This window comes from Marmota monax, unplaced genomic scaffold (assembly GCF_021218885.2).
Source record: "Marmota monax isolate L192 unplaced genomic scaffold, Marmota_monax_Labrador192_F-V1.1 WCK01_AAM20220418_F8-fsc00012, whole genome shotgun sequence".
NCBI classification, from domain to species: domain Eukaryota; kingdom Metazoa; phylum Chordata; class Mammalia; order Rodentia; family Sciuridae; genus Marmota; species Marmota monax.
The window spans coordinates 16,709,213-16,721,400 of NW_026695227.1; the positions used below are offsets into that span (position 1 = coordinate 16,709,213).

The window sequence follows — 12,188 nt, forward strand, 5'->3', positions numbered from 1 at the left end:
AAGCTACCTAAAATATTATAAAGCTCGCTTATCTAAGCGCTTCAATTGAAAAAGCACTGTGCATCTATCATCCTTTTTGAGACTCATTATACCCCTCTGAGAACAAAGGAGAGAAATTACTCTCCCTATTTCAAATGAGAAAACTGGCATTGATACTAAAAGACTCACTGAATCTCTTATATAATGGGAGCTATAGTTCAAGTGTCATGACTTCAAAGTACCAGTACTTTCTCTTGTTTTCAAATTATTTTTTGCCTCAAAATGTCTTAGATGGAGGCCCAGCGGCCCACCGGCATGGTAGACACATCGCCCCAATTGGAGGAGGAGTACAGCTGCCGCCCACCCATGAAAGGGAGACTTTTCAACTATACAAGAGCAATATAAATATATAGGGGGAAAATTCAATAACACAACAGTTTCACCAAGCAGAAAGAAACACGAGCACTATGAAAAGACAAGGAAAGAAAGGACCACAAGCAATGCAGGTCAACTCAACTTTAGAAGAGGTAATAGCTGCAGCAGATGGAATGTCAGATAAAGAATTCAGGATTTACATGCTTCAGATGATCTGGAGTCTTAAGGAAGACATTAGATAGCAAAATCAGACAATGAAAGATCACTTCGACAATGAGTTACATAAACAAATCCAAGAAGCAAAAGATCAACTATATAGGAAGATAGAGGTTATAAAAAACAAACAAACAGAAATCCTAGAAATGCAGGAAGCAATTAACCAACTTAAAAACTCAAATGAGAATACTACCAGCAGAGTAGAACACTTAGAAGATAGAACATCAGACAATGAAGACAAAGTATTTCAACTTGAAAAGAACATAGACAGCTCAGCGAGACTGTTAAGAAACCATGAGCAGAACATCCAAGAAATTTGGGATAACATAAAGAGACCAAACTTAAAGAGTCATTGGGATACAGGAAGGTATAGAGGTCCAAACCAAAGGAATGAGCAATCTATTCAATGAAATAATACGAGAAAACTTCCCAGACTTGAAGAATGAGACAGAATCCCAAATCCTAGAAGCCTACAGGATGCTGAATGTGCAAATTCATAAGAGATCCACACCTAGACACATTATAATGAAGATGCCCAACATACAGAATAAGGAGAGAATTTTAAAAGCTACAAGAGAAAGGAAGCAGATTACATTTAGGGGTAAACCAATCAGGATAACAGCTGATCTTTCAACACAGACTCTGAAAGCTAGAAGATCCTGGAGCAACATATTTCAAATGCTGAAAGAGAATGGGTTCCAACCAAGAATTGTGTATCCAGCGAAATTAAGCTTCAGGATGGAAGATGAAATTAAAACCTTTCACGATAAACAAATTTTAAAGAATTTGCAGCTAGAAAACCATCTCTTCAAAACATCCTCAGCAAAACATTACAGGAAGAGGAAATAGAAAATAACAATGAAAACCAACAGTGGGAGGTAGTACAGTAAAGGGGAAAAATAATCAAACAGGAAAAACAAACCATGTTAAGTAACATAAATAAACAAATATGGCTAGAAGAACAATCCATATCTCAATAATAACCCTACATGTTAATGGCTTAAACTCACCAATTAAGAGACACAGGCTAGTAGAATGGATCAAAAAAAAAGATCCAACAATATGCTGCCTACAGGAGATGCATTTGATAGGAAAAGACATACATAGACTGAAGGTGAAAGGTTGGGAAAAATCATATCACTCATATGGACTTCGGAAACAAGCAGGAGTGTCCATACTCATATCAAATAAAATAGATTTCAAGCCAAAGTTAATCAAAAGGGATAAAGAGGGACACTACATACTGCTCAAGGGAACCATACACCAACAAGACATAACAATGATAAATATATATGCTCCAAACAATGGTGCAGCTATGTTCATCAAACAAACTCTTCACAAGTTCAAGAGTCTAATAGACCACCATACAATAATTATGGGAGACTTCAACACACCTCTCTCACTACTGGACAGATCTTCCAAACAAAAGTTAAATAAAGAAACTATAGAACTCAATAATACAATTAATAACCTAGACTTAATTGACATATATAGAATATGCCACCCAACATCAAGCAGTTACACTTTTTTCTCAGCAGCACATGGATCCTTCTCAAAAATAGATCATATATTATGTCACAGGAAAATTCTTAGACATTATAAAGGAGTAGAGATAATACCATGCATCTTATCTGAACATAATGGAATGAAACTGGAAATCAACGATAAAAGAAGGAAGGAAAAATCATGCATCACTTGGAGAATGAACAATAGGTTACTGAATGATCAATGGGTTATAGAAGACATCAAGGAGGAAGTTAAAAAATTCTTAGAGATAAATGAAAACACAGACACAACATATCAGAATCTATGGGACACAATGAAAGCAGTTCTAAGAGGAAAATTCATTGCCTGGAGTTCATTCCTTAAAAAAAGAAAAAAACCAACAAATAAATGATCTCACACTTCATCTCAAAATCCTATAAAAAGAAGAGCAAAACAACAGCAAAAGAAGTAGAAGGCAAGAAATAATTGAAATCAGAGCTGAAATTAATGAAATCGAAACAAAAGAAACAATTGAAAAAATTGACAAAACTAAAAGTTGGTTCTTTGAAAAAATAAATAAGATCGACAGACCCTTAGCCATGCTAACGAAGAGAAGAAGAGAGAGAACTCAAATTACTAGCATCCGGGATGAAAAAGGCAATATCACAACAGACACTTCAGAAATACAGAAGATAATTAGAAATTATTTTGAATCCTTATACTCCAATAAAATAGAAGATAGTGAAGGCATCGATAAATTTCTTAAGTCATATGATCTGCCCAGATTGAGTCAGGAGGATATAGATAACCTAAACAGACCAATATCAATCGAGGAAATAGAATAAGCCATCAAAAGACTACCAACCAAGAAAAGCCCAGGACCGGATGGGTATACAGCAGAGTTTTACAAAACCTTTAAAGAAGAACTAATACCAATACTTGTCAAGCTATTCCAGGAAATAGAGAAAGAGGGAGAACTTCCAAATTCATTCTACGAGGCCAACATCACCCTGATTCCTAAACCAGACAAAGACACTTCAAAGAAAGAAAACTACAGACCAATATCTCTAATGAATCTAGATGCAAAAATCCTCAATAAAATTCTGGCGAATCGGATACAAAAACATATCAAAATATCATGCACCATGATCAAGTAGGATTCATCCCTGGGATGCAAGGCTGGTTCAATATAAGGAAATCAATAAATGTTATTCACCACATCAATAGACTTAAAGATAAGAACCATATGATCATCTGGATAGATGCAGAAAAAGCATTCAACAAAGTACAGCATCCCTTCATGTTCAAAACTCTAGAAAAACTAGGGATAACAGGAACATACCTCAATATTGTAAAAGCTATCTATGCTAAGCCTCAGGCTAGCATCATTCTGAACGGAAAAAAAATTGAAGGCATTCCCTCTAAAATCTGGAACAAGACAGGGCTGCCCTCTCTCACCACTTCTGTTCAACATAGTTCTCGAAACAGTGGCCAGAGCAATTAGACAGATGAAAGAAATTAAAGGCATAAAAATAGGAAAAGAAGAACTTAAATTATCACTATTTGCAGTTGACATGATTTTATACCTAGCAGACCCAAAAGGGTCTACAAAGAAACTATTAGAGCTAATAAATGAATTCAGCAAAGTGGCAGGATATAAAATCAACAAGCATAAATCAAAGCATTCCTGTGTATCAGTGACAAATCCTCTGAAATGGAAATGAGGACAACCACTCCATTCACAATATCCTCAAAAAAAAAAAAAAACTTGGGAATCAACCTAACAAAAGAGGTGAAAGACTTATACAATGAAAACTACAGAACCCTAAAGAGAGAAATAGAAGAAGATCTTAGAAGATGGAAAAATATATCCTGTTCATGGATAGGCAGAACCAATATTATCAAAATGGCGATATTACCAAAAGTTCTCTATAGGTTTAATGCAATGCCAATCAAAATCCCAACGGCATTTCTTGTAGAAATAGAGAAAGCAATCATGAAATTCATATGGAAAAATAAAAGACCCAGAATAGCAAAAACAACTCTAAGCAGGAAGTGTGAATCAGGCAGTATAGCGATACCAGACTTCAAACTATACTACACAGCAATAGTAACAAAAACAGCATGGTACTGGTACCAAAACAGGTAGGTGGACCAATGGTACAGAATAGAGGACACAGAAACCAATCCACAAAATTACAACTATCTTATATTTGATAAAGGGGCTTAAAACATGCAATGGAGGAAGGATAGCATCTTCAACAAATGGTGCTGGGAAAACTGGAAATCCATATGCAACAAAATAAAACTGAATCCCTTTCTCTCGCCATGCACAAAAGCTAACTCAAAATGGATCAAGGAGCTTGATATCAAATCAGAGACACGGCATCTGATAGAAGAAAAAGTTGGCTACGATCTACATACTGTGGGGTCGGGCTCCAAATTCCTCAATAGGACACCCATAGCACAAAAGTTAATAACTAGAATCAACAAATGGGACTTACTCAAACTAAAAAGTTTTTTCTCAGCAAAAGAAACAATAAGAGAGGTAAATAGGGAGCCTACATCCTGGGAACAAATCTTTACTCCTCACACTTCAGATAGAGCCCTAATATCCAGAGTATACAAAGAACTCAAAAAATTAGACAATAAGCTAACAAATAACCCAATCAACAAATGGGCCAAGGACCTGAACAGACACTTCTCAGAGGAGGACATACAATCAATCAACAAGTACATGAAAAAATGCTCACCATCTCTAGCAGTCAGAGAAATGCAAATCAAAACCACCCTAAGATACCATCTCACTCCAGTAAGATTGGCAGCCATTTTGAAGTCAAACAACAAGTGCTGGCGAGGATGTGGGGAAAAGGGTACACTTGTACATTGCTGGTGGGACTGCAAATTGGTGCGGCCAATTTGGAAAGCAGTATGGAGATTTCTTGGAAAGCTGGGAATGGAACCACCATTTGACCCAGCTATTCCCCTTCTCAGTCTATTCCCTAAAGACCTAAAGAGAGCATACTACAGGGACACTGCTACATCGATGTTCATAGCAGCACAATTCACAATAGCAAGACTGTGGAACTAACCTAGATGCCCTTCAATAGACGAATGGATAAAAAAATGTGGCATTTATACACAATGGAGTATTACTCTGCATTAAAAAATGACAAAATCATAGAATTTGCAGGGAAATGGATGGCATTACCGCAGATTATGCTAAGTGAAGCTAGCCAATCCCTAAAATACAAATGCCAAATGTCTTCTTTGATATAAGGAGAGTAACTAAGAACAGAGTAGGGAGGAAGAGCATGAGAAGATGATTAACATTAAACAGGGATGAGAGGTGGGAGGGAAAGGGAGAGAGAAGGGAAATTGCTTGGAAATGGAAGGAGACCCTCAGGGTTATACAAAATTACATACAAGAGGAAGTGAGGGGAAAGGGAAAAAAAAACAAGGGGGAGAAATGAATTACAGTAGATGGGGTAGAGAGAAAAGAGGGGAGGCAAGGGGATGGAAGGGGGGATAGTAGAGGATAGGAAAGGCAGCAGAATACAAGAGACACTAGTATGGCAATATGTAAATCAGTGGATGTGTAACCGATGTGGTTCTGCAATCTGTATAAGGGGTAAAAATGGAAGTTCATAACCCACTTGAATCAAAATGTGAAATATGATATATCAAGAACTATGTAATGTTTTGAACAACCAACAATAAAAATTTTAAAAAAATAAATAAAATAAAATAAAAAATACTTTAATGTAGAATCTACTAGTAAAAAATAAAACAATTTATTTAGAACTTAAAAAAATGTCTTAGATGGAAAATAGGGTTCAAATAACATGCCAACCTTGATTTACCATCAGCAACTGCTGTATTTAGGAGGATTCTGAGGTCAAGCAAGAGAGAAATGCCAAAATCATCAATATATTCACTCAAACATCTATCAGTCATCAATTATGATCGATAGACAGTGTTCTAGGCTCTGAGAAATGCAAAGTCTGCCATGGGTATCAAGGAAAGAGGACAACCTGGGTGCCATCTCTCTGCCATTTCTGAAATTCTAGCTATCTCCTATCAGAATAAAGACAGGCTTGAAGGGAATATAAAACTCCCTGCTCCTCCTCCTCCTTTTTTTTTTTTTAACCATTTCCTAATTAGTGCCATTTGGAATTTACAAGACCATTTCACAATTCAATCCTGCTTAGTATGCTAGAAAAGTCACTAACTATGCAAATTGTTCTTATACCTTATTTTCTTTTTTTATATTGGTTGTTCAAAACATTATAAAGCTCTTGACATATCATATTTCATACATTAGATTCAAGTTGGTTATGAACTCCCAATTTTACCCCAAATACAGATTGCAGAATCACATTGGTTACACATCCACATTTTTACATAATGCCCTATTTTCAAGACGCGTCTTTTCATATTTTAACATTTTGAAATCATAATGCTTCTGTGCAACAGAGTCTTAGAATTTCCCTAGGGCTGGACTGAATGTTCTTCCAGGAAGGACTTACATTGACTTCTGTCAATAACCTGGAGGTACTATCAACTCTGTACTGCCAAGGTTTTCTGCTTGAGATGATTTGAACTATACTTTTGGTGGTAATTTCAACTGTGACCTTCATGAATATTAGCTAGTGATACAGATTCTCAGGGAAGATTTTTCCGCCTCCCTTTCCAGGGCCAAGGGGCATATAACTTTCCACATGGGTGGGTTTATACTTTTATAGCTATTTAATGAAGGGATATCCTTTCATCTTCTCAATTTATATGGGCCTATCTTGGGTTGGCGTTTTCTGTATTGGTGGTACATAAAACAATGTATTTTGAAAAAAAAAAATTTGCCTCAGATTTATTGAAACTACAGTACAAATTCACATTGACTAACTCCTATAAACTCTCAAATATAGTCCTTACTATTTGATCTCAACTTCATTCTCTAAACTTGAAGCAACCGAAATTTTGTACAATTACTAAGACATCTGGTATCAATTCATCTTTCCTGTAGATTAACTTCTGCTGCTTTCCCAAGAAAGGATTTATTCCTCCTCCTTTCTAAACCAAACTTATTTGCTGTGTTCTCGTGAGACAAATGTTTCACATTTCTATGTTTTCTCCACTCTTACTCTCTCTTCTTCCCATAAATACAGTTATCTCTCCAAACAGAACACTTCTCTTGACCCTACTACCTAAAAACTACTGTCCTATCTTCTTCACCAGACAGTGGAAGTTCCATTCTTTCAGTAGGCCAGTTTAAAACACCAAGTTATTCACCAGGATTCTCTTCCTCTCCTCAAACCCAAACTGTCAACTCTTCATCAAATCCTGTGACACCATCAGTTGTCTTTACTTCTGTTGCTACAAATCTAGTCAAAGTCATCATCTCTTATCTGGACGACTGTAGTAACTACTATTGGTTTTGATCTCTCCTGTCTACAGTTCATTTTCAACACAATAACCAAAGTGATCATTTTAAAATATGTCAGACCATTTTCCTCTGCTCAAACCCTTCAATTGTTCTCCATCTCAGTAAAACCCAAAGTTCTTTTTAGGTCCAATAAGGCCAAAACAATCTGGCCACTGCCTTTCTCACTCAGCTCTAGCTCTCTGGTCTTGGTGCTGATCCACAAAAATACCAATTGTATTCTTGCCTCACACCTACCACTTCTCCTACCTGGAGTGTTCCTTTCCACGCTGACCACATGGTTCCTTCCCTCCCCTTTTCTAAATCTGTTTAAGTATCATTTTTATGGTCAACCACTCAAATTTTATGTACTTCAGCTCTCTCTACCATGCTTATAAAATTTTTTCTGTGCAGCATTTTCCACCTCCTACTATTACAGGTAACTTTTTTTTAAGTATTTTTTTTAAATTGTAGGTGGACACAGTACCTTTATTTTATTTTTATGTGGTGCTGAGGATCAAATCCAGTGCTTCATGCATGCTAGGTGAGTGCTCTACCTCTGAGCCACCAACCCCAGCCCCAGGTAATTTTCTTTTTATGATTCCATTACCACCACCTAACTTGCCCTACACAAAGACAGTGTTTGTGTTTGGTTCACTGCTATCTTCCTAGCACTTAGAACAATGTCTGGCACACTGTAAGATTTCATAAAAACCTAATGGTTATTTGAGATAGAAAATCTTTAATAATCTCTTAAAATATGCCTTCTGATCCTACAAGTCAGCTGACTCAGCTCTCAAATTTTGAATTTCCACAGGTAATGACACTTCTCTTAACTCACTTTGACATTTTCTTGAAACTGCATTGCAGAGAGCTCTGAAATACTTGAATTGCTGTGTTTGAGAGCACGAGGACTGTCCTCTGCATGTCTCTTTCCCAATATACAAATAGCTGGCTCAAATACCCCACTTATCAAGGACATTCATTACACCTGAGGCAGACCAAACTTCACTCTCTCAAATTAAAAAGTCCTTAATATTGGGTTAAAAATCTATCTTCTAACTTCTACCCAGAAATCCTTTGCAGTTAGTCAGTACAAGTTTGTTTTTTTTTTAAAAAAAGATTCTCAGATAAACCAGGAAGTTCCTTTTTCCTCCTGTCTTCTTTGATTCAAAAATATCTCTAGTTTCTTCAACCATAACTCTTAAAACACTTTAAATTTCTTTCCTTGGGATTGGGGATACAGCTCAGTGGTAGAAAACTTGCCTAGCATGCACAAGCCCTTGGGTTCAATCTCCAACACCATACACAAAATATTGCATTTCAGTTATTATCCTTCAGATGAATTCTAGCTTATTAATGTCCCTGTTTAAAGAGGGTGCCTAGAAGTCTTGTCTGAGATTCTAATAAAATAGAATTCTCTCTTGTTCTTAGAAATCACTCTTCCAATAGTTTAAGCACAGATGGCAAAAACTTACTGGCCTCTTCTCATCTCAAGGATGACTTGGGAAAAAGTCATTTTAGACCTTTAAGCTTTTTAAATGTGGGCAGCAGTTAAGCCACATTTTCTCCATTCTTTGTGTAAAAACTTTTATGCATTTTAATTTTTTAAAAATTATTCTCCATCATTTTAGTCTCCCATGGCCTCTGGCATAAAGTCTAAACTTCCTTTGCACAGAAGTTAAGGTCTTGTATAATTAAGTCCCGACCAGCACTTCAATCCTCCTCATCTCCTGCTACCCCAGTTCCCATTCACGTGGCTCTCAGTCACACTAGGATAATCATAATCCAAACAACCCTGACCTTTCCCACCTCCTTCAAATTGCTTATACAAAATTTTCTTTACTTGAGAAGACCTCGGTCCTTGTGTCCATCTCTTGAAATCTTAGATCTTAGAGCTACAAAGGACCTCACAGCTATAGAACCACAACTATTCTTTAACATCTAGTTTCAATGCCACCCCTTACAACTAAGGCATTCTTTCCCATCCCACTCTGCACACACACTCCTTGCAAAACACACCCTGAAAAATCAGCCTCCATTGTTCATAGGACCAACTTATTTATGGCACACTATGAATAAGGATAAAAGCTTATTTTATCCCTTTTTTAAGTGTAGTGTAGTTTTTGTCAAGCTTTCTCTTTCTACCAGATTATAAATGCATAGAACTGTCATCTACCTTTGTATACTCTACAAAACATCATGCAATTTTAAAAATGAATTTAGGTCACTTATGAAAATGAGATACATGCAAAGAATTGATTTCTAAAGTTTAAAGACATCCTTATCCATATAGAGGAACAAGACAGGTAGGGAAAATAAAATTGAAATATACTGCCACTTATATATCATAAACTATGTTCTATTTTCTAGGTGATACTTAAAATACTACTATGATTAAAGAAATAGGCATGCCGGGATTAATCACTAAGTTTGCATAGCAATCTCACACCAGATGATTTTAATATTCGATGTTTGAACTCATCAGTTCAGGCAAGTTTTAGTCTTAACACTATTTGGGGTGACGATTTATATTAATGACTCTAAAATGCCAATTAGTAGATATTTGCCAACCAGAAAACATCAGATGAAATATATACTTCTAATATAATCAGATAAATAATTGGAGGTGCTAGACAAACTTGCCAAAATATAATCATTTAAATTAGTGAATTGTGACATTATGTACAACCACAAGAGGTTCCCAATTAGAATAAGATATACTCCATGTTTGTATAAATATATCAAAATATACTATACTGCCATGTATATCTAAAAAGAATAAAAACCTAAAAAGAATAAAATTGTCTTATTTTGTGTGAGGAGGAAAACCCAAGAATCTTTCATACTTAAGATACATACCTATTATGAGAATAGTTGTTTTCTTTGGAATAGGGGTATTGAATCTCCCCACTCTCTCCAAATAATACTATTCCCTGAGGTTTACAATCTTTAAGAAAATGTAAAAGAAGTGGATTATTTTCTGGACAACATTTCAAAAGTGTATAGATCTCATCCTGAAGCTATACAATTTATATTAGTTACATTTAGGAAAACATGTCCTTAATGGATATAATCTAGACATCATATTATAAACAGTATTTAATAAAATTTTTGAATCATATGTTCTTTAACAGAGTTCTTCAGATTCAAAACTTACACAATTTTCTCAAATCATGAGTCACACTGAGGCTGTCAAATTTATATTATATGAGACTAATATGGTTTTCACCTCTCTCTTCTAGAATGTCCTAGGTATCTCTTCTAGAATGTTCCAGGTAACAGTAAAGTAACACTGTACAAATACATGCAGCTTTTAGTAATGGCATTTACTCAAAATTCATTTACTCAAAATTGAGATGCAAATGTCAGGTTTTAACTGTTGGAAGCACTCTGTATAAAACCATTGAGGCATTTAAAGTTTAGAAATGGAAGTAAAATTCAATTATAAATATGATATGATTGCATTTGCTTTCTTCTAATGATTTCCCCCAATTCCACTTCCTATCTAGATAATTAGAACTATGCACGCCCTCTTGTCTCTGTCTTCTATCCACACCTTGGACAGAATTCAGGCCCTTTTTTACACACCTTGGACTCACTTCTGAAAGGGATTGGCCCCAGTCCAAATATATAGAGGGTAAAAGAATACCTTTATTAACAACAATTATTTCAGTGAAAATTGTGATAATGTGACTTTAAAAAATTACACATTATGGTTTCTACTTAAAACCAATGTAGAGGAGAACTTTGCTCAGAGTCAGTGGCCTATTATGTCTTTTAAGAAGATTGAAGGACAACATGGAAGCAGAAATCAACTTGATCTGATGGTTTGTAAATATGAAAGATTCAATTAATTTGATTTTTAAGATTGTAGAAGCCTAAATTTAATCCTATTTCTAAAATAGTCAGTTACGTGAGGTGGTTCTGAGAAGAGCTTGAACAAAATAGGCAATTAGAACATAAAGGAGATGAAAAACCTAGAAAGACGATCTTAAAAACGTGTTACTTAAATAAATTACTTATCACATTCTGATGTTCATTAGTGAAATTAACTGTTATTGCCCAATTTCATTGCCCTTTAAAATTCTATTGCTGTTACGAATTCTTTGTTCAGCGGTTGTTAACCTTTTTAGCTTTCTCTTCCAGGCGGTCAAAGTGGAACAATCACTACCAGGAGGGACTTGACCCTGCGGTAGGGCAGTGGACAGTGTGCAAGACACTAAAGGCAGATGAAGTGAGCGGGGAGTCCTCCCAGGCTGAGGGAGTGCTGGCCTGAAGCTGGGCCAACAAACAGCAGCACTTCAAGTCTTCAACTAGGTGGCTAACCTTGGACAGCAACAAAGGAGGGACAGACAGATGGAGGGAATGTGAGGTTTTGCTGCTTTGAATCTTGGGCCTTAAACATTTGCTTCCTTTACTAAACTGTGTTCCAGGAAGTTGTGCTCTGCAGTGCCTTGTACCATTTTCTGTGAACCTTCTGGCCTCTGAGACTCTGAGACCCTCTCCTCCTCAGCACACTTACAGCTTCACCTTTCATCCAGGTCTATCTGCACTTCACCTTTCATCACAATATTTTTTCCTTCCCAAGTAGTTAGAAAGTTCCTAGAGGACAGGTTTTGCTCTCCAGACCCGAATTTTCCTAGTCTAGATTTTAGTGTCACTGAACAAAATAAACTCTCCAAAGTATTCCTCATTTCCCCCAGTTTTCCAA

At 36.1% G+C, this 12,188-nt stretch overlaps 1 protein-coding gene across 1 annotated transcript in view; it reads right to left on the bottom strand.

Annotated features, from left to right (window-relative positions):
* Ovch1 (ovochymase 1) overlaps positions 1–12,188 on the bottom strand; it is a 95,642-nt gene that overhangs the window by 73,115 nt on the left and 10,339 nt on the right. Inside the window, exon 7 of the mRNA XM_058576363.1 lies at positions 10,337–10,424. Within this exon, the coding sequence (XP_058432346.1) occupies positions 10,337–10,424 (88 nt within the window). The remainder of the gene's footprint in view (positions 1–10,336; positions 10,425–12,188) is intronic.